Source organism: Channa argus, chromosome 17, assembly GCF_033026475.1.
Source record: "Channa argus isolate prfri chromosome 17, Channa argus male v1.0, whole genome shotgun sequence".
Lineage (NCBI taxonomy): Eukaryota > Metazoa > Chordata > Actinopteri > Anabantiformes > Channidae > Channa > Channa argus.
Genome location: NC_090213.1, coordinates 11,237,312 through 11,260,941, shown reverse-complemented (window position 1 = coordinate 11,260,941; position 23,630 = coordinate 11,237,312). Strand labels below are relative to the sequence as shown.

Genomic DNA, 23,630 nt, shown 5'->3' with positions numbered 1-23,630 from the left:
AGCACTTGTCAACCTTTGGAAAGACATTTTACTAGTTACATGAGACTGAATTTATTACACAGATGTGATTCTATAACATGAAGCTTGTAAAAAAAAAAAAAAAAGGATAGGAAAAAGCACGATGACTGGTGTTTTGTTCAGTGAGTGAAAGGAGCTGACTTGACGAAGGACATCCTTTAATACAACAGCACAGGTAATAGTTGAGATTCTCCTGTTATAGTCAGTCATTTCTATTAATGATGCTTGATGTCTATACCATGTTCATAGTTGATTGTTAATAAAAAGAGTTTCATGTGTGTGATTGCCTTCATGCAAGTCATTATACAATCAAAGTAACTTCAAATAATAATAATAATAAATCTAAAAGTAATATTTCTTCAAATAGTTTTTAAAATAACAGTTGGGTGGTCACTTGATTTGGTGATGATTGCAACAAGTTCTCAGAAGTTTAGCATCTTGACTGATCTAAGACTGCATGAGAATATATAAACAATCACTGATGAGTCTCCATTCATTTACCAAATAATGTATCTGATTTAAGACGTTTGTTAGAATGTTAGGCACTTCGTGTACTCAGTGTATCAAAAGTAATGTTAAAAGGAGTCTGCAGCTATCTTGCATCCTTACACCGCTTTGTGTAAATGCAGTACTTAGGTTTTAAGTACATTTGATTAGTACGGACTGTAGTTATTACAGAAAGGGTAAAATGTGTTTGATATGTTTCAGAGGAATACTGAACAAGGTGTGTCTGTGTAATTAAGTCACCAGGGTAGAGAAAAATCCTGACATGTATTATACTGTCAGTTCCTTGTGATTCTAATGCTACAATAAAAACAGTAACTTCTCATGTTTAACTACTAACAGATATACTGTAGTGGAGGTGATGATATTGACCACAGTCTTACCATATTCTGTTTTACAGGATGCATCAACTTGCCCTCCTTTGTGTCACAGTGACCGTGTCTGTCACCTGGGCTCACCCCCACCCCCATGTTCTCCATTCCGAAATTGTCAACTTTATTAACAAGGCCAACACCAGCTGGACGGTGAGATTATGTACTGATGAATACTTTGTAGTATTCACTGCATTGACTATTTTTCTATTCCCTCTTTTTAGGCTGGGCAGAACTTCCAAAATGTTGATATCAGCTATGTGAAGGGACTGTGTGGGGCTATACTGAATGGTCCCAAGCTCCCTGAGGTGTAAGTTTTATTTTCACTCCACCACTGACCACATGCCAGAGTGTGTGTGCAGTCTCTCACATGACCAAACAGGTGACAGTCAGCAGGTTCATCTCACCTGTTGATACTCACTGATCGTCTCCACTTGTTTAGGGCTCATAATATTGAAGGCCTACGGCTTCCAGACAGCTTTGATTCACGCCAGCAGTGGCCCAACTGTCCCACAATCCAACAAATCAGAGACCAGGGCTCGTGTGGGTCCTGCTGGGTAAGAACAGGCAGAACAAAAAACAAAATAATACAGAATAAGCAAGATGAATGATACTGTAAAGGTGGTTAACAGTAAAAGGGATTTGAGGGATTCCAGTACATTTTACATTCAACAAGCATATTCCTAAACCATTAATGGCATGTTGATTTCCCAAAGGCCTTTGGAGCAGCTGAGGCGATCTCAGACAGAATTTGTATCCACAGCAGTGGGAAGATATCTGTGGAGATCTCTGCTGAGGATCTACTGTCCTGCTGTGATGAGTGTGGCATGGGGTAAGTTTAAGTGTCGCCAAATGAGTGCACTCCAATTCTTTTAAAAGGATGCTAAACAACATACGGTTCTTTTACTTTCCTGTGGTTGTAGCTGCTATGGTGGGTTTCCCTCCACTGCCTGGGAATTCTGGTCAAAGAAAGGACTGGTGACTGGAGGACTGTATGGCTCCAGAGTTGGTAGGTTTAACAACATGTGAATTGAATTGGGTTTATGCTGGTGCTCTGCAAAAACATTGATGTGATTCTGTGGGCTGCAGGCTGCAGGCCCTATACCATTGCTCCTTGTGAGCATCACGTAAATGGAACTCGTCCTCCATGTCAGGGTGAAGAGGAGACTCCTAAATGTGTGGGACAGTGCATTGATGGATACTCTCCATCCTATCAGAAGGACAAACACTTTGGTGAGGATAACTAAACTTATCTAAATTCACCCTTACTGTAGGTTGTTTGTCATGCCCGATCACGTATCTGTCATTAATTATATTTTTTCATATACCCCCCATCTTCAGGTAGACGCACATACAGCGTGCCATCCCAGCAGGAGAAGATTATGGCTGAATTGTACAAAAACGGGCCTGTGGAGGCAGCTTTTACTGTCTATGAGGATTTTCTGACCTACAAGACTGGTGAGGCCTATTGTCTGTAAAGTGAACTGTAAATGTTTTAAGAAAGATTTAAGAACATTTGCATAACAGAATGTTTAGTTCTTTTCCTTCTTGGATTTTTTAAAGAGTTTTCAGATTTCACATAAGGTCTCACACGGGAACTCAATGTCCTACAACATTCAATATACATGTAGTGATTTTGGTGGCTGATTTTATATTTTAAACACCGTAGTTACTCGAGCACATCAATTTAAATCCTTAGTTTCCTCTCTAGTACACAACGTAAACTATAGAAATTACTTACTGTTGTCTTTCATGATGTTAAACCCCATTTCACTGTACATTGCTTGATATTATTGCAGGTGTGTACCAGCATGTGACAGGGGAGATGCTCGGTGGTCACGCTATCAAGATCCTGGGCTGGGGAGAGGAGAACGAGACAACATACTGGCTGGCTGCAAACTCCTGGAACACTGACTGGGGAGACAAAGGTATGACACAGTTACAGTAAAGGCATGTCTCCTGGTCACATAATGTTAAATGACGTTTAGTGAGCTTAGCAAATTTAATACGACTGAACTTTATGGTAATTTTCAGTGTGGTAGAAGATTCTGGCCCTCAATTCCGTTCTTTTGATTTTTATTTTAGGTTTCTTCAAGATCAAGCGTGGAACTAATGAATGTGGTATTGAGTCAGAGGTGGTAACAGGAATTCCACTGAATTAGTATAAAGACCATATACACTAAAAAAAAAAAAATGAAGAGTCTTGAAAATTGAAGGGAAATTAAAGGGAAATAATGATTGTTTTAATGTAATCAACAAATACAGTCAAATAAGAAATGCCACTTTTGCTCTGTTATTATTCTAAATAAATGACTATGTTTATCTCCATGTTTGTTTTTTCTTTCTTGCTTTATTTTTATAATGAACTATAAAATATTATCCCCGGCTTTAAAAGGTCAGAAATTAAAGCAAGCCTGCCTTTATGGACTTTACGTGTCATGATATTGACATGTTTGGTGTTGTCCCCTGTGTGTTCAAACATAACAGGAGAAATTTCTATTTTTTTATTTATTTTTTTGTCTTTCTGGCTTATCCTGTGAGTTCAGGGTCGCCACAGCGGATTATTAGTCTGCATGTTGATTTGGCACAGTTCTTACGCCGGATGCCCTTCCTGACGCAACCCTCTCCAATTTCTACCGGGCTTGCGACAGTCACTGCACGGCTGGACATGGAGATGGGCTGTTGGGGGGTTCAGTGTCTTGACCAGGGACAGCTGTCAAGGAAAGGTTGGGTATTAACAAGGTCACACTTCCTGAAAAACTCAATTTAGGGCCATGTGATAATACAAAAGAGGGAGCTCTCACTCTGCACCCATTTCTAAGAACCACAGTGGTGACAGTATTATCCATTGAATGTGTTTAAAGTATATTAGACGCAATTTTGTATGTACAATTTTGCTCTTCCAATTGACAACTTAATTAGCACATAATAATAAGGGAAATAGAAATAATGGACATAGCGAAGGCCAATAAACTTGCATATTTTTAAATATCAGAAAATATCCCAATTGAAAATGGTGTAAAAATCAGTCCGATAGGAAAATAGCTGCGAACAGCAGAACAAATGTAATCAATTTACTTCAAATATTGCCTGTTAAGGACATAATTGGTTTAAGTGAAGATTTGTTAAATGAGTACCCAGCCACATATGCTCAACTCAGCGTTTTAGTGGTGAGTGTAATCATATACATTTTTTATTGATGAAATTACTTTCAGTCTTGATTAAGGTCCAATTCTAATAAAAAAAATCTGCCACACAGGTTCTGAGGATAACAAGGTCCCGGTGATCCACGTAAAAACCAAGAACCTCAATATTTGAAGTCAGTCTGTGAAGGCGCACCACGAAATTTTATAACCATTGGAGTCTCTGTCCAAACACACGATCTTCGGTTATGACCTGTCAACCAGGAAGCAGCAGCTCCTGGAGGTAACGCCACCCAAGAAGGAGCTGCTGCTGGATACCGGCTGTTTTTCATCACTGTGAGAGCTGATGGGACTAGAGGAGCATCTGTAAAACATCTGTATCGTTAGCGGCAGGTGATGAAGGCAGGTGGTCGGACATTAAGTAACGTTACCTGATTCTGTCCGTTGTGTCTTCCGCTGTGCCGGTTAAGTGCTACTTTACATAGGCCTGGTCGGTCAACAGCTACTAGTTTATTTCTCTGCTGTACGTTAGATAGAAGAATAATGATCCTGTTTTTAGCCCACCTGGAGCTATGGAGAGTATACTGGGAGATTGTTTCCAGGCCTTACACGGTGTTCGTCTGCTCCCTCACGGCCGCAGTTTATTATCTGTGGGGCCGCAAACGTCAGGTCAGTCACTGCGGTCACGGCGGCGGTAATGACTGCCCCTGAATCCACTCTTTTTATCCACTAACGTAACTATAGTGTTTTGTTTGTTTGTTTGTTTTTGGTTGTACTTTATTTTATTTACTTATTTTGTACTTTTATACGTTTTTAGTTTTATTTTTACCATTCAGGACGATGTCTCACTTAAACTACCTTTAATTAACATACGGTTTAAATTTGTATATAACACGTTAACCTAATTTTACCTTTAATGTACCTCATCACTAAAAATTACTGTAGGCCTGTAAGAAATGATTAATAGGATGTAACAATTGGTCATAAGAAGCTTTGAGAACAATATGCTTTGCCCATGTACAGTATAATATAATATAATATAATATAATATAATATAATATAATATAATATCCCTAAACCCATTCACATTTTGAAATATGCCCATGCCCTCAAGAAAGAAAAAAATCTTTTGATGTAAAAAGGTGGTCAGTTAGTATATTCGGGTAGTCAGCTACTCATTGCATCAGTAAGGGTAAACCTTTCCAATGGAAGGCTCCAAAGGTAAGCTCTTTCTTCTTGCTTGGTTAAATCCATGTGGGGCCTTTTTTGGCCAGGAAGTGTAATATAGAAGCTACTAGTTTTCAGACTGATTTGATTTCCTTTTCTTTTTGTGCTTCTTCCTCTCAGAAACCAACTCTTATATGTAGTGAGGCTTTCAGTGTCTTCCTCCACAAGCACTGTCCTGTGGTGACTGAACGCTTCAATCCCACTCCGTGGTGCTGGGGAGGGCGTTTTCAAACCCTGGTCTGTGCCTTCCTCAAGTCCAGACCCCTTGTCACATATCGCAAGTAGGAACAATTCCCTTTTTTAACCCTTTTCATATAATGTTTTCAGTGAAACACCATTTTCACAATTTTTGAATAATTGTTTTTCAACACATTTAAATTGAATCAATATTAATATAATTTAGAAAAAGGGTGACATTACGGGTTTAGCTGAAATAATAAAGTTTCTGTCCTCTGCCTTGATCTCAGTGAGCGGATCCGTACAGTTGATGGTGGTCAGATCTCCCTGGACTGGGTTGATAATGACGCCAGTGCATCCTACCCAGAATCCTCTACTCGCCCCACAGTGCTGATCCTCCCAGGCTTGACGGGGAACAGCCAGCAGTCATATGTGCTCCACGCCATCAGGCAGGCCACACGTCATGGCTACAGGTCAGTTCTTCTCTTCCCTTGTCTATCTAGAAAGTTTTCTCTTTTTGCAAACAAACAGAAGTAAAAAGTAAAATTTATCATGAACAGTTACAGGAGAAATGTAATTGAAGTAAAGAGGAAACCTACAGTATGTGACATAACTGACTAGAATTAAATTTCAAAAAGTTGCTGAAGCTAAGCTGTTTTTTTCCTAGATGTGTGGTCTTCAACAACAGAGGTGTTGGTGGGGAAGAGTTGTTGGTAAGTCCATCAATTCATCATCTATATTTGCTTATCCTGTTTAGGGTCACAGGATGCTTGAGCCTATCCCCACTGTGGCTGGGTGAGAGGCAGGGTACACGCTGTCCTTTGGCAAGGCTGCTACTTCCACCATTTTTAAGCTTAAAGCTGGATGTTCTACATTTTTGCTGTGGTCAGAAGATCCTTTGAAAAAACATAACCAACAATAAACTGAGCAATATAGTTTGATTTGGGTCCAACAGACAAAGCCCTGCTGATCGATATAGTAAAGGACCAAGTGTGTATTAATCTGCAGCTGAAAACAATTCCCAACAAATGCACATTACTCCGGTTTGCATAATGTTTCCTAAATAAACCATAGTGCTCTGTAGCTTTTAAATGCCCTTAAACCTGGGTCAGTTGGGAAATATTTAGAGACCAGCTAAGTCCTTGTTGATTTTGATCTTTTCGTTTGGTTGTCACGACAAACCGCAGAATTCAGGATATAACCAGTGTGGCAGTTCAAACACAACGTTAGACACTTGAACACCCTAAGCAATGCTTCTCGTCTGTCCTCTTGCATGCTGCAGACGCCTGTCACCTACTGTGCGGCCAATACCTCAGATCTTGAGCTTGTAGTGCGGCATGTCAAAGGACTCTATCCAAGTTCCCCTGTCCTTGGTGCTGGTGTTTCTATGGGAGGGTGAGTTATCTTCCAACACCTTTATCACAGAGTTGTTTCTATTCTCTGTGTCTGTTCTTCTTACACTTGGCCTTTTTGGCAGCATGCTGTTGTTAAACTACCTGGCTCGTAAGCGCACGGAGTCGGGAATGGTGGCAGGTCTTACCATCTCTGTCCCCTGGGATGCTCTTAAGGCGTCCGCCTCAATGGAAGAACCACTCAACTGGCTGCTCTTCAACAAATTCCTCACAGTTGGCCTGTGTCGCACTGTCACCAGGTCAGATAGGTCGCGGTTTTCAATTTCCTGAATTTAGTTTACCAAATTGGCATTGCTGAATCTTTGTTTGATTGTTTGTTTGTTTGGGTCACAGGCACAGGAAGATTCTGGAGAAAGTAGTGGATATTGACTATGTTCTCAAGGTAGAGCCTGTTATTTACATTCACCTTTCTGTCATGTTCCTTGTCCCACCTTCATGTGTGATTGCCTTTCCTCTTTGTTTTCAATTCATTTTATCCTCCTCCTCTAGTCACAGACTATCCGTGAGTTTGACGAGCGCTTCACCTCCGTGCTGTTTGGCTATACATCTTGTACGGAGTACTACCATGATGCCAGCCCAGGCAAAAAACTCCCCAATACAGCAGTACCCATCTTGTGTCTCAATGCTGCCGATGACCCATTCTCTCCTCAAAATGGTGAGTAGCGAACGAGAGAAGATGGACATCGTGTTGAGCTCACTGTTTGTTTATTGCAAATCTGATCATTTGTGTGAAGTATAAGTTTGGTGAACTGGATGTAAAACAAATTCAGATACATTTACCCGCACCAACCACGTCCTTAGGTTATATTACATGTTATTATAGTCTTATTTATGCTTCAAATAGTTGCTTTTGAAAATGGTTTTAATTTGCATTTCCTTCCCTCACAGCCTTCCCCTTGACCATAGTCCAGGACCTGCCGAATGTCGCCTTGTTGTTGACGGCTCACGGTGGACACATTGCCTTCCTGGAGGGTTTGTTTCCCCGAGGTGAGAGCTACATGGAGCGGCTGTTTGGCCAGTTTGTCCAAGCAGTCTTTGAACACTCGAAGGATATCAATAAAGCCTGTCGCATCAAGGAGGAGTAGATGATCTGACCATCTTTTACCTTGTCACCACTGTTTGTACTGTTGAGTCGTGCGAAGAACATGAAATCACTGGTTTTATAGCAGTGAAGCATTTAAAAAATATTTATTGCTTAGCTTTGCATGCCATTATCCTGCCACTATCCAGCAACACAAAAATCCATGTCCAACTATATTATGTGTCATGTGATCTTAGTGAAAGTGTCATTGCTATTCTACCTCCTCATTCTCCCAGGTTCCCTTTTTATGAAAAATTAGTGTTTGTGTGAAAGTGTTTGTTATATATTTTTAAATAGAAATGAATTGAATATAAATTTAAAAAAATGTGTCATTAATATTGGTGCAGACTTAATGTGCAGTCTCTAAGTGCACATCATACTCTGAGGTATTTCTATTAATAGTCTGTCTTGAAGAAAAGTGTAATTGTGAGATAGGTCTATCAGCTTATCAGTTTAACAGTTTTTAATTTTGAATTATGAAGGGTAAATCAATCAAATGTAATAGCAAAGGTAACTGTTTGTCTTGGATTTATGATTCTTGTAATCTATCTTGTGTTTCCATGCACACATTTCTGTTTGGGGGATGTGACAAATGAAGGAATTTCTGAATTTTTGTTATTACAGGGCATTTGTCCTGAATTTAATCACTGATTGTAAATTTTTGCACACGGACCTGTTCAGTCTGTTGAATGTCCTTTCAAATCCTGAATATGAAGGATTTATTAATGGTCAGTAGTTGATAAAGATAAACAAATGCTTTATTCCTCTGATAACTAAGTCATTATTATTTTATGTCATTTACATTAGAAGGTGTAGTTTTTTTGACCTCGTTCTTATAATATAAAGCAAGTGTTTTCAACTGTGACTCTTGAACATTAAAACATGAACAGCTATAGGTGCTAATCGCTGAACTTATGTGCTCATCAGCTCTGTGCAGCTGTCTGTCACATTCGTTTGCCTTTATTTCTCTGCATTTTTAATTGTAAAATATATTTATACTCCTGTATGAGATTTAACCACAATCACAGGGTTTTTGGGCAATATGTACTGTTTGTTTTGTTCTTGGTTATTGAGATGCACTGGACTTAAAGAATGGCAATACATATTTTAATGTAACCTGGTGATTTGACATCTTGAATTTACGATAGCGTTTGTAAGCTGAACATATCCTTAAACGTGAACTCATTTGTGGCTGTGAGCAATGGCATCACTTAACTGAGCCTGCGTTTTTGTCCAACACCTACCACCAACACTGGAACAATGTTTTAACACATATAACACACACCTGACACCAGGTCCCCCCCCCCAGTTCCTCCAGGCTAAAATCCAAGCCACTTTATCTCTTATCAAGGTCATTGATTAACCAGAGTATCAATAAGTAACTGTGAACTATAAATGTCCACGCCCTGCATCACAATGGTCACCCTTCAGCTCAATTCAGATTCATTTAATGCCTCTGCAGCCTGGAAAGAATCCAGGGGCACGGATTCTGTAGAAAAATAGAAATTTAATGAAACCTTTCAACTCCATTAGATGTAATCTGTGACTTGTCCTTGTTGCCCTCATCTTTATAATTCCCCACAACACCAGCTGTTAGTGTGAAAACAATTCTTTAGTCTTTAAAACACTTTGGCTGATTTACAAAAATGACTGCAATCAAAGGTAGATGAAATAAGAAATTGTAGAAAATATGACTTGTTCCTTAGTTCCTCTTCTGTCTTCTTTTCCAAAGATTGTCTCATTGTTTACCTAAATACCCAATTACAATTCACACAAGTGTCACAGTAATGTCTTCAAATTAAAACTACTGTAACTGTAAGAGAAATTAAGTGGTCTAGCGTGAGGTTATACTATTGCTACAAAATGTCTGTGCATATAAAGTGTCATAGAATCACACATTAGTTGTACATTTTGTTCTTTCCAGTTCACCCTGCTCCTGCTCCTCCTCGTCCTCTTCCTCCTGCCTGTATCCCTCCACCTGGCTGATGGGTGGAGCCTTGGTTTGCTGTTAATGACACCATAGCTGCTGAGATTGACAGGCAGAGAAAGAGGAAAGACTGTAAGAGTGAGGGAGGGAGTGAGCTGGGGAGAAGTAAAAATAGTAAAAGCTGAAGAGCAGATATAGCAATGTAAGTTGAGAAAGTGTGCAGAAGTAGAAATGCAAGAGAGGTTACAGACTGCATCTGCGTGTCTGCACAGGTGTGTCTAGTCAGGGGGTCAAACAGAACGCAGAGATTGTACATGAAGCAGATATTGCTCTTTAACTGGAAGTGGATATCTTCACAGTTCAGGGCTATTATTTGGCTCCTATGTACCTTGTGGCCTTTGTAGGCTGGACAGACACTTCTTCTCTCCTGACCACAGGCAACCTGCAGGTGAGTGTGACTCTGCTTATCTATCCAAATACCACATGCCACAGTGTATTTGGGAGTTAGATGTCATGTAAAGCCAGACATTTTATCATGCGTTTAAAATACAGACTGTCATCGTTAAAGGTTTGCTAATGGTGAAATACACTCTTCCTCATAGCTTTACCTTGTGATGTTCCTTTGAGATCTTTATACTTCATTATTTTATGAAGTAAAAAATGATGTTCTCCAGGTGTGTAAAACCCTACTGTGTGGTGAAAGAATGCATCTTAAAAATACCACCAAACTAGAGACATACTCTGTCCAGGTTTCTGTTAAAGAGCATCTTATAAGTATTCAGCTGTAGTTACAATTGGCCATGAATTAGTGATGAAGCAGCTGGAGTGTACAGTGTGCAGTATCAGTACAGTGGTAATCAGTGTAGCATCATGTTTCTACCAAGCAACTGAAATGCAGACAAAAATACGCCCAATTTTAATGTCTGTTTGTCGGTGTTAAAATATGTGACCATTGTGATTCATGAGATGTGGCTTATATCTCAATGTTTTGGATCCATCACAGAGAAAACAAACACACACACACACACACACACACACACACACACACCCACAAAACCAACAGCATGGTACAGTATGTGTGTGCAGCACTGTTACAAATTATTTTGCCCCAGGCTAAAAGTGCAGAGGTAAAGTAATAGTGGTTTTATCATTTTTATTAGTTATTATTATCTGCCCCAGTTGTCCTTTTTTTTCTTATACCCGTTTTTAGAACATTTATGAACTTAGTTTAAGTACAACTCTGTCTAGTTATATGACAGCTTAATGAAACACCCTGAGGCAATTTTCCCAGAATGGTGCAACATGTAGTGACATATTTCTTGTTGCCATTATATTCGTTGTAAAAATTTAATGACCCGTTAAGCTTTGTCTTATCGCAGTGTTGCCGCCTTTGATGGTGAATCATTGGTGTAATGCAAACTATCACGTTGAATTTAGGAGACAGGGAATGCTATGAAGGTGTTTTTTTAATCACCTAAGACTCTTCAAATCTTACCCACTGCAAAGACTTGTACGAGAGAAATTATCATTCAGTCAGTTAATAGTTGAATAGTTTGTGGGTGTATCTCTCTGAGACTCTATGATTTGATTTACCACTACGTCTAATCTCAGAGCTGTCCAATGTCCAGGGTAAGGCAGCAGTAACTGGGGCCATGTGATGAGGTCAGTGATCACAGGCAAGCTTCCTGTCCTCCATAGGCTTCACTAAAGCTGATGTGTGTGTTCATTGGTCAGTGTTTGTGTTTGTATTCATTGTGTAGTCTGTCAATAGAGGCATAAACATCTTTTTTATAATGCAAAAATGATAAAGGTAAAGAAGCCTTGATATCAGGGAATTGCAAACACGTCCTCTAAATGGAGAGAGCTATTGGATCTGATGTGCGGTAAAATTTGTTATGAAGCTGTTTCAATTAATTTGTTGGCATACACATCTGGTTATTGCTTTGCTAATTCCATTGTAACTCATAAACAGAGCAGAGGTTAATGTCACACATTATTTTAGCAGCCCAGAAGCAGAATAAAGAAATAAAAGTGCATAGACTGCAACAAAAAGAATATTCATGTAGGTTTTTATAGTAATAAAAGACAGGGCTGTGCTACTATCAGTCACTTGAACAGTAATATATCGCTAGAAAAAGCTGGCAGGGTGTGACAGCATTTAGAAAGCACCCTGTTGACTGTCCATCATTAGTGTGCATTATTCAGGGAGGCTCTTGCTGTGTGCAGGCAGTGGAGCTGTTTAGCACCTCACTGCATGAAAAGAAATTAGAATACTGTTAAAAACATGATCTCTAAGCAATGTGTACATTTTCACTGCTGCCACTCAGTACTTCTCCTTCTAATTCATTAAAACTTTGACTACCAATTGTTATGCAGCAGTTAATCTGTTTGCCACTTGTTTGATTTCCTCTGTCTTTTTTTTTTTGTATATTTCCACTTTAGTCATGGAGAAGCAACTAGAAGATCTGAAGCAGCAGCTAGAAAAACAATGTCTCATCAACAAGGAGTTGCAAAGACAAAATAAAAACCTGGGTGAGTGCAAATAAAATGATGGTTTATCACCTTAATGTGTAACTACACTAGAGCAGTAAAGGCACTGTCATCAAAAGAGCAACTTAAAAAAGTAGGAAATGTTAAAACATAATACTCAATGCAGGACTAGAGGGGACCTTTAGTGTAATGTGTAATGAGACACACAGCCAAAATGAATGATTTAAAATGTATATCTTAAACTAATAATCAGAACAATTGTTGCACTTGAAAAAAAGTGAAAGTAAATGAAAGTGCTGGCTAACATGAGAAATGGAAACGTTTTAAAAACACTACCTGGATACTGGATAAATAGATGAAATAAATAGAAGCATTACAGAATGATACGTCAGTACATCTGACAGGACAAAACAGGAATGTACCAACTTATCTTACAGTTAGAGAATAAAAGGCTGAAGTTACCGAAGTATTACTACATTAGCTTGATGCAGAATTAAAACACAATAGAAATTTCAGTCCAAGGTTTCCAATGTCTAATTGTATATTAAACATACTAGTAAGAAACAAGGCCATAACTGATGTTGATGCTAAAAAAAGGTATATTATTTCAGGTGTAAAACATCCCAGTCACTATACTGTATAGCGTGGTCACAGTTATTTAATAACTCAATTATTTGTATCATCAGCAAATTTGTATGTATCTATGTAAAAAAAAGAATATTGAACAATATATATTTACCACATATTCTAAACTCTCAAATATTGACATCAGTCTAGAAATGTGGTGGTTAGTCCTGGTCAGCCTATTCAGGTACATTGTTATCCATGTCTGCCATGAAAATAGCTCATAAATCAGTCAAGAGGAAATATTACATTATATATTGAATGTTCTTTGTTTGTTTTGTTTTTTTGTTTGTTTTTTTCGCTTGAACCCTCATAGAACAACGACTCCAAGAGAAAGAAAAACTTTTGCAGAAGCTGCAGAATCAACATAATGATCTGGGTAAAAGCCAATACACACACTCACACACCCACGCACACATCAGGTATCAGGTGATTATTTTATCTTCATTGAGATTCCACATGGTAGTCATTTACAATAGTTAGTCATCCATTTGTGTTCCTCTGTTTGTCTCTTTCAGAGCTTTCCTCCCGGAGCAGTAATGAGATTGAAGTGGAGTTCAGGAAGAGCCGTGCAGCTGTCATTGCCTCTGAACCAATTCCTGAGACCCTGCAAATTACACGCACTAAGGTCAAGAAAACAGTCAGGTTGGTCATCAGCACTACTGATGAGAGAAAGTCCCATTTAAGAAAGTATCCACAGAAGCTTTGCCACTGTAACAAATCATTCTAATTGCCTCTGAAAGATATATCAAACTCCTACATATGTAGTGCATAAATTGTTTTAATGTGGTCCTCGAGATTTTTATTAAGCCATTGTAATGACTCCTCTGACCTCACATCTCCAGTGAGACAGGTCTAATTGTGAAAGCCATCCAGAAGAATGACTTCCTGAGTCGCCTTGATGACGAGCAAATAACCATGATGGTGGATCTCTTGGTGGTGTCTAACTTGAAGCCGGGGGATGAAGTCATTAAAGAGGGTACTGAAGGAGACAGCATGTACATTGTTGCAGGTGGGGACATGCCTGACTGTCAGGTGATTCATGTTCAAAAGCTCTCGTCTTAGATATTAAAAGTCAAACTGTAATAGGTGTAAAATAAAAGTTCAACACAATTCTACATAAAGCATCTTCTCTTTCCACCATTCAGAGGGCAAACTCGACGTCACACAGGCGGGCCGGAACCTTCGAACTCTTTCCATTGGTGATGTGTTTGGGGAGTTGGCCATCCTGTACAACTGCAAACGGACAGCGACAGTCAAAGGTCAGGGCCTGTGGGAACAGTTAACGTAAAGACTTAAATACTGTAGGGATATTTTAAGGAATTGTGCCACGAGGGTATATGTCTGTTCTGCAGAAGTGATTACAGCACCTGAAATGCCACGGTGGCTTAAACTTACAAACAGACCCACAGAAGTGCCTCCTCACTTCACAAGTCAAACAAAAGTACCTGCTTCTAAAATATGAGTCAGAGTATCAAATGTGTGTAAATGCAGCTAATAATCATAAACTGGACCTCACTGCTAAAAGTTCAGCTCTTCGTCACTTTCACTTGTGTTGTAGCAAAGACAGCGGTACGTCTGTGGTGTATGGAGCGACAGACCTACAGAGCCATCATTACCAACAAGTCCAAGAAGAAACGGGAGCAGCTCATGGGCTTCCTGAAGACGTGAGTTTACTGACTGAGCTACGGCTCGGAGTGGGTTGTTTTAAGCCAGTGGGGATTTAAAACAACATGGTTTTTCAAAACTGAATGAATAATTTAACAATTAGACAATATACAGAATTGACTCTTTGAACATGGTAGGTGATTTGGAAATTTTGCTGCAGTAATGGTGAATGTGACCCCATTATGTCAAACTTTACCGCTAAATCCTATTTGCTGCACAGGTCTCCTACTCTGAAGGACCTGAATGATGTCCAGTTGTCCAAGATCATTGACTCAATGGAGGAGGTGTGTACCCAGATGCCGCATCGAACTATTGTTAACAATAACAACTTATACATAAAATGTTATATCCCCCTTCTTTCAGGTGAAATACCAAGACAAAGATGTTATAGTTCAAGAAGGAACTGAAGGAAACTCATTCTACATCATCCTCAAAGGAGAAGTAAAAATGATAAACAGTGTGCGCGAGCTCATATTTTAGTGCGATACTGCACCAACCTACGCTCATTCCCTCCTCTGTCTGTGTGTTTACCCCTCAGGTCCTGGTGACTAAGAACGTGAATGGGCAGCAGAAGCACATTCGCAAGATGGTAAAAGGGGAACATTTCGGGGAACAGGCCCTCATACGGTAACCACGGCAACTCAACACATGCCTGAGGACATTTATGAGAGCCTTGTGCAGCATGTGCACCTTCTTTGCAGCTGTCATCTTTAACATTTTGGTTGGAAAACCTGTCAATTATTTTTAAAATGTGAACAGTTGCTTTTACTAAAAACATTTAAATCCTTCCTATAAATTTAGCGTAATTCTGAGTGGCCCTAAATTACTACTGCTGATATGCAAATCAGCCAGTTTGGTTTAGAAGAAATTAAACCCTTATAACCTTTATTTAAACTTGTGAAAAAACACGTAGCTGTTTGTGCTCGCTTGAGTAAAAGCAAGAATACAATATGTAATCAGCAGTAGAATAAAATTATTTGTTTTCATTATCCTCTATCCGCTTTTTTTTAATAGCATAAACATGCTTTCCCACATATTAGGAAAATATTTGTGTTATTTAAAATGTAAAGCACTTTTGAGTTCACACGGCAATGAAAACGTTTCCTTAACATTTCACAGCTACACATTTGTCTTTCCCGATTAAAGTGTTGGAAAATGTGAATGCTTTTGTACATGCAGGATAACTCATATACAGCATATACAGAGTTGACATGTGCACTGTTTATGCTGTTTCAGTGAGGTCCTGAGAACTGCCACCTGCACTGCTGACGGCCCTGTTACCTGCTTCTCCATTGACAAAGAGTGAGTCAGACTCTACTTTATATTCTGATTGTAAACGAAGGTGATACCAATGTTCAGTCAGGCTCCGTTGTTCCTGGGGAGGAATATCTTTGGAAAAATTCCTCAGTGCATTTCTTTGTTTACTTTCTGCTGTGAGCTGATTAATGCACAGGTTGACTAAACCTGCCTTCTTCTTCAGGGTATTTGAAGAGACAATTCCCACGGAACATCTGGAGCTGTTTGATGAGTATGTACTATGAATACTGTTCTTTTCTTTGCTTCACCATTGTGGTGAAACTGGTGTGACACGTAAATAGACAAATAAAGAAATAAACCGGAAGTATAGTGTCCAGATTGATTTCACAAGCTGATTATTGTTTGGTTATTTCTTCCAGCTCCAAAGTCATGCAAGAGGGACAAGCTCCACAGAAGTCCAGGTATGACTTTGGAGGATGCAACACAATCATGTGTATCACACAAAGTGAAACAGAGTAATTTGTTAGGTGTTTTCTGTCTTTCTCAGTCCAAGCGCCACCCTGGGGTTTAAAGATCTGGTTCCTGTGTTCTATCAGGAGGGACGTTATCAAGGAGATCCTGTCACGCTCGGAATCGGAGGGTTTGGTCGCGTTGAGTTGGTGAGTGTATTTTTGTGCTTTGTGACCATTTTTCATTCAGTATTTCCTGCAATGTGTGATAAATGAGTTCACTTATACAAAGTCTATTCCTGGTTACGGTGCATTAGACAGAAGCCAAATAGGAGAAACGCAACAAGTATGGAAATTACTAAACCATCTCTGTTTCCTTCTATTTATACATATTTGTGTTTTCTTTGGACTCTCCCATTCACTTTACTACAAACTACAAACTTCACAAATATCTCAAGACAATAGAGGCCCTTAGTGAAACTCAAACATTTCAGGTTGAGTGCCAGAAAGAAGCAAACTAAAAAATTCAAAAAGTTGCTGAGATGTATAACTTTAACTAACATTTAGCCTTAACACAGTCTTAAAGCACATTCTTGCTCTGGCTGCATTTAGATAACTACAGTAAATATTTTTTTTATTAAATGATCTAATAATACTAGTTACATAAAGACCAACACACCTGTAGTTGTATTCAACAGGAGTACTTTTTCAGATGCTTAGAAGAAATTGTTAAAATTTATTGAAAAAAACAATAAAATGTTAGTTAGCCTGACCTATCCAAGGGGTAGCCTGCCTCTCGCCCAATCACAGCTAACATCTTTTTTTTTTTTTCAGCACAACTGTGAATAGGATAAATGTTTGAAGTAATAGGATATGAAAAAAAGTGTAAAAACAAAATCCAGCTTCTCCCTGGTTTTAAGTCAAGATCAACGACTTTCGGCTTTGTCCCTTCAGGGGTCGCCACCACCGATCAATGTTCCGCACGTTGATTTGGGGCGGCTGGGCAGGGCAGCATGTGGTGGGGTGGGATCGGAGCCTTAAAGCCTTCTGCATTCCAACCCAATGGTCCATCACTGAGCCACCAGGCCCCCTGCTCCCTGCTTTAAGTAGAGTTATTAAACTGGAATCAGTGTCACTGAATTATATTTTTTTTAACATAAGGGATATATAAATGAAGAGATGGCTGGGTAGAATAGAAAATCAGAGCCTGCCTTCAATACAAAGAAAAATAATATTCTTTTTGTATCACTATAACTTGTGTGTCCAAACTCTGCAGCTGTTTGGGTTTATTGGATCCAGAAAGGAACATTTCTACCCCTGAATCAGCCTGGAAACTGCCACCCAAACATAAATATATCACAAAACGCAATATTTAAGACATTTAGCATTATTGGTGGCAACCGTTTGTTTTTTTTCTTTAAGATGACAACATTACAGCATAGGAAATATTACGCCATGAAGAAAGTCAGCAAGAATCACATTGTTTCCAAGAGACAGGAGGAACACATGCTGTTTGAGAAGAAGATCCTTAAAGCCATCCAGTGTGACTTCATTGTCAGGTACACGCTTACTGCTGGCACTTCAAAAAAAAAAATCTGGCTGAACAGACACCTTGAAACAATTTTCTATTCTGTTTCCAGACTTCATGCAGCTTTTAAAGACACACGGTACATCTACATGTTGATGGAGTTCTGTAGCGGTGGGGAGATCTGGACCAAACTCAAAGAAGTGTGAGAAAACTGACAAATGTATTTTAAGAATATAAGCAGTTTCATTTGTGAAATCGGTGATGGTTTTATTAAGAGTTAATTTATTGCTGTTGGTGCACCACTGAAAATATATAGATGGAGAAATATCTCACAGAAGTTTATAGAGACAAGATAAACTTCAATTCTTGACAGCAGGTTTTTCCCATGACAGAAAATGATGGAAGGCAGTAATTCTACTGAAAGCAAGTTAAAGTGAGCAGTGCAAGAAGTTGTTGAGGGTTTTTACCTCTTTGATTGTTAGAGGGCGTTTTGAAGAGCCCATCGCTGTGTTCTGCACTGCCTGTGTGGTGGAGGCCTTCGCCTACCTCCATAAGAAGAACATCATGTATAGAGACCTGAAGCCTGAGAACCTGATGATGGACCTAAAGGGATATGTCAAACTGGTCAGTATATCTGGGTAGAACTGTGTGTATTTGTTTATAAAAATACACTCAGGTAGTAAACCTGAGTGTATTTTGAAGAAACACACTTCACTTTCCAGACCTTAAGGAATCATATGATTTATGTGTGTGTGTGTGTGTGTGTGTGTGTGTGTGTGTGTCTTTGCAGATAGACTTCGGTTTTGCCAAGGAGTTGGTGCGTGGTGAGAAAACATACTCCTTTGTTGGTACTCCTGAATACATTGCTCCAGAGATCATCAAGAACCAAGGACATGACTTTGCAGTGGACTTTTGGTCCCTTGGCATCCTGACATTTGAGCTACTGGCAGGAAGGTAAAACTAATACTTTATGCTGTCTTAATTGTTTATATCCCACACATTTATATTGATAAAACTTTTATTTGATTCCAAAAAAATCATCTTGTGACAATACAGTCACCACAATATGGTGAAGAGTGAATAAATCCTGACTTAGTGGAGTCCTAATGTTAACCAGTAGATGGCAGCAAGGATGTGTGAACGTTGTCTACATCGGTGAAACATCTTTTTTATTATTTAGTATCTGCAGTTGAGTGGTAGAGGTTTCCCAAAAGCACCTATAGTTGAATGATAACCGAGTGATTTTTCTGTTGTCATAAGAGCTTAAGATGAAAACATAATATAATCAACAACAGCATTTTTGTCTCTACTCGTCAGCCCCCCCTTTTCAAGCACAGAGCCGCAGAGGATTTATTCCAAGATTTTGGACGGTGTGCTCAAGTATCCACCTTACATGAGTGAAGCAGCCAAGTCCATTATCAGTAAGCTGTGCAGGTGAGAGGAATGTAATCTAGAGACTGCATCATGATAAAAAATTTATACACTGACAGTCCTGATGTCTGCGTTCAGCATTAACTTGCCTGAATAACTTTCCCATAAAACCGAGCTGGAATATGTAACATGTATGTGGAAAATACATGGAGGTTTGGGTATTTCATACATTTCTTCCAGTGAAAAAGCATGAATTATGGACCACATCTGCAAATATTTATAATAAACACAAATGTCATGAAATATGGAAACTCATGTAAAAAACATGTTTTCTGTCCTACTGTTTATCTTGTACTTTTGCTTGCAGACCTCGGCCTGGTCAGAGATTAGGAAACACAAAGAATGGCATTAAAGATGTCCGGCATCACAGGTAACCGTGACAAGTCCTTGGATAAAAATGACAAAGACTTAATGTAATGCTTTTGCTGACAAAGCATTTCAGCTTGGAATGAATAGTTTCAGCCTGTTCTCACCATATTTAACTTGTGATCACTCGTGTTTTCCCTTCAGGTGGTTCAGCAGCATGAACTGGCATAAGCTGCGTATGGGTCAGCTTGACGCCCCCACAATTCGGCTTATACGCAAGGCACGTGAAAACCACCAACTAAGTGTTACTGCTATTGTGTGAAAATTTGATTGTGTGTGGAAAACAGAGCCGGAGATATGTGAGCTGGTTTGTTGAGTAAATTCAATGTGGAGTCCTGAAAAAGCTGGTCTTAATTTTTGGTTTTGGGTACATCACTACAAAAAAATAAAAAATAAATAGACACCAAACAGAAAACTAAATATGCATTATATCTTAAGAATTTCCCCCTGAAAGGCTCATTTAATGTACTTCATTTGATCTGGGTGAGTGTCTGCTAATGTGTGATGTGATTCAAAACCTGCCAAATCCGGATTGGTGCGTATGTGCTCATGTTGGACCCCATTACTAGTAACAAGCTGATTGAGAAAAGCATTTTTTGGAAATTGAGACATTAAAAGCCTTTATTTACATTACAGAAAGAGACTGAGAGGGGCAGACTATTATTTAAGTCATGGTTGGAAATTCAACTTCCTTCACAATTTACCTGCAATAATAATTTCTTCCCTCCCCCAGGGTCCCTGCTACATCAACTTTGATCGTTTCCCCTATGACCCCACTAAGGCTGAGGAGGAGTTTTCGGGTTGGGACCAAAACTTCTGATTATGACTGGTGATGTTAATGTATTAAACACCACTGGAAGAGTCACCATCACCTCAGTGAGGATATGGAAAAAAACTAGAATGGGACACACATCCACACACTTAGCTGAGGATAAAAGCCAAACCTGGAAATCAAATTTAAAGATATATGGTTGAAGAGCTTTTTGTACTTCAAAGTTTATTGTCTTTTAGATATTTGTAAGTGTGTTGCTTCTCTGCTCATGGCAAAGCTGTTGATTGCTTTTGTATTGTTCAAGTTTTTTGCTTTTTTTTATATAAACCGTTACTTTCTTCTGAACTACTGCCTTTTTAAAAAAACAATTATTGGCTTTTTTGTGGGTTCATTCTTTTCACACACTTTTAGCATAATTTATAAAGATCATCTACATGACTTGGGTTTAGTAAATAAAAGTGCTTATATACTTAAGGAAGCTGTATTTCTTGTCTATACTTTTCTACTATTGTTTTGCAATCTAATCCCAAGTGTGAAATGGTGCATGCTTTTTGTTGTTGTAGTCAAATCACACACATACAGTACAGCCGGCAGTGGGCAATAAAACACATTTGGTGTTTAAATGTGAGAGAGACATAAAGACATAATAAGGAATATTGTGCTAATAAAGATTTTATCAGAGGTGAAAATGGCCTGGGAAAAATTGACGGGCTTATAGGTTTAATCTGATCTTCTTGACATTGGTTGCAGCTGATTGTGCAGCTCGGGGGGGGGAATACAATTGTCTGTCATGAAACAAGGCAGGAAGAAGGAACTATCCTGTTCTTTCCTGTTAATACATGCGATTTGCCTGCTGACACCAGTTTTCCACATTAAATGAAGAAAACCTCACACGAACGTTACCATATCTTCCATAGAGAAGGATGAACTACCAGATGTTTCCTTCCTGCAGAAAAATACAAAAAACCTTGAAGTGTAGAATTTCATCCATCGACAGCGATGACAGCAGTGGCCCAGAGGATGCACTGTATAGTACAAAATGATCTGTCCACAGATGGGAACTGTAGTTTCCTCTCATGTTGTAAGATCCAGAATTTGTTTGGGGACAATCGTGTTTTACCTTTAAGGCATGTGTCATCAAAGAACAGGGCTACCAAGTAAGCAACTAAGTACCAAGACCATTGGTTATTATGACAACAGCAGTATAAAATGTGGTTCCAGATATATAGTTTCATTTTTTAACTCGGTGGAGTGATTTTCTCAAACAGCTGGGCCCTGTAGCTTGAAGCAGACATTAATCAGAGTCGAGTACTTTCTGCACTTGCTGGGGAGTAGTATCCGACAAAGATGAATTCATACAACATTTGCATAAACAGAATGTAGGCCTACAGTGTGTGTGGGTGACTTGGATTAAATCGTAACTTTGGCCAATTTCTAAATTAATCAGATTGTTTACAATTAATCAAACACTGCATTTTCTCTACTCACCTCTGGTTAGATGTCTGCTTGCACCCTGGATTCACTCATTCATTGATGCCACAGACCTCCTTTGGTGTCCAAAAGCAATTAAAAAAACAGTTTTAGCAAAGCACAAACACACTTTTTGACAGTCAGTAATTCCCCGTTAAATAGGGCGAATTCCCAGTTCACTAATCAAATACAAGGAACTAATCATTGTGGACAATATGAAGTATTTAGAAAATTACCAAAATTATCCTTTAAAACCTACTGTACTGAAGGAACATATGACCTAATACAATAATATGGCACACACTATATATATATATATATATATATATATATATATATATATATATTAATCCAGTTTTTAAAAGGGCAAGATTTATTTTCTTTTTGATTACTATTTTAATGCCAATTAAGAAAAGATTTTATGTTTTTTAGGGTCTGTCTAATGCCAAACACCTGCTGGTGATATGATGTTTCACATGTTGCTTTTTCACTTATAAATCTTATCTGGCGATATATGTACACATATACTTATCTCAACATCTCTAACCGTAGATCCTAATCATGGAATCAACCTATGACTAAATGGACAGGATGTGGAACAACCTTTTCTACACGTCAACAGTCACGTTTGATGATGTCTAATGGTGTCTGTTCTAAACTTAATTCTGTGAATATTTCAGGTATTTTTGCTAAACCCTCTGTGATACCACCTGTTTTCCAGGCAGTGCTAAGTTGATTTGTCTCAGTGTTTATACCTGCGTTCAATAATTAGTGGTTGTGTCCTTGTCCGGTCTAATTAAGCTCCTGTGTTTACCTGCTGTTGTATTTGGTCACTTGTGTTTAAGAGGTCTGGGTGCGCATGTGTTTCAGTGTGGGTAGACCTGATCAATGATTAGCTGACCTTCAGTGGCACTATTGATCTGACGGTTTGTCCTTTGTTTCTGTTTAGTACAATTATAACCAGTCTTTTGGGGTCTGTCAGTTTTTACAGCATCTCTTACACCAAGTTTTATTCATGTCTTTTACAATGTTTTCTAAGGTTTGTTTTTCTAGTGAGCCGGGATTAATGCTCTGACAGCAGACATTTCCTCAGTCAACATTTCAAATAATCACTCTTAAATTCTAAAGGTCTGATTGTTTTTTGTTTTTTTTTGTAGATGGCACTTTATGAGCAGAGAAAGCAGGAAAGCTGAAACACAACGTGTAGGTGTGGGATTTCAGAAACAGAAATTCAGAGTAAGCAGAACAAAAACAATGTTTTTTTTAAATTTCCTATCAGATCTCGGCCACTTTTGTATGCAGTCCAAGATCAGATTTATATAGGTCTGGTTCTGTGACTGCTGTGGGAAAGGTCACATTAGAATTCTGTGGGTCTTTGAGTCATGTGTGAGAATGTTGTCCATGTCTGCGCCTCATAGTCCACTGAAAGTAAACATGAAAACATGAGTTCGGGGGTTTCCGATGTTTTGATGTTGTACAGTATACGTACAGATACATACGTATAGATATCACTTTGAAACATGAATGTAAGATATCGCCAAAAAAGATCAGATTTGACAACAATATGAAATACTGCCAAAATACCTTGGTACTGGTGCCTTGTGTACACTTTGTATCTTTATATTTAACGGGGCCCTGGTCTTTTTGTTCAGGGAATTATGTTGCATTTCAGCTGCTAAAAGCTCCACTGTGTTCACCAGCTGCTTTCTAACTCT

The 23,630-nt window shown here is 38.8% G+C and overlaps 1 protein-coding gene across 1 annotated transcript; it reads left to right on the top strand.

The window, feature by feature from the left end:
* Positions 1-12: 12 nt before the first annotated feature.
* Positions 13-20,909, top strand: LOC137102913 (uncharacterized). The gene is made up of 43 exons (XM_067482853.1): positions 13-193; positions 923-1,046; positions 1,118-1,203; positions 1,336-1,450; positions 1,610-1,725; positions 1,817-1,902; positions 1,983-2,126; positions 2,235-2,351; positions 2,693-2,821; positions 2,979-3,054; positions 4,009-4,063; positions 4,257-4,372; positions 4,596-4,700; positions 5,386-5,544; positions 5,731-5,913; positions 6,108-6,153; positions 6,723-6,835; positions 6,918-7,091; positions 7,186-7,234; positions 7,342-7,507; positions 7,741-7,933; positions 10,184-10,308; positions 12,303-12,392; positions 13,291-13,369; positions 13,498-13,623; positions 13,820-13,986; positions 14,123-14,236; positions 14,536-14,641; positions 14,863-14,926; positions 15,006-15,083; positions 15,181-15,269; positions 15,879-15,944; positions 16,123-16,170; positions 16,319-16,360; positions 16,447-16,558; positions 17,771-17,907; positions 17,989-18,078; positions 18,359-18,500; positions 18,667-18,830; positions 19,194-19,310; positions 19,615-19,677; positions 19,818-19,893; positions 20,407-20,909. Exons 2-43 carry the CDS (start codon positions 924-926, stop codon positions 20,491-20,493), a joined length of 4,533 nt encoding a protein of 1,510 aa, XP_067338954.1. The 5' UTR covers positions 13-193; position 923; the 3' UTR covers positions 20,494-20,909.
* Positions 20,910-23,630: the final 2,721 nt, after the last annotated feature.

Coding starts and splice junctions, on each gene's coding strand:
- LOC137102913 (XM_067482853.1), top strand. CDS start 924: ATGCATCAACTTGCCCTCCTTTGTGTCACAGTGACCGTGTCTGTCACC. Junction 6,154..6,722: donor TTGGTGGGGAAGAGTTGTTG/GTAAGTCCATCA, acceptor TGCATGCTGCAG/ACGCCTGTCACCTACTGTGC. Junction 14,642..14,862: donor CTCATGGGCTTCCTGAAGAC/GTGAGTTTACTG, acceptor TTTGCTGCACAG/GTCTCCTACTCTGAAGGACC.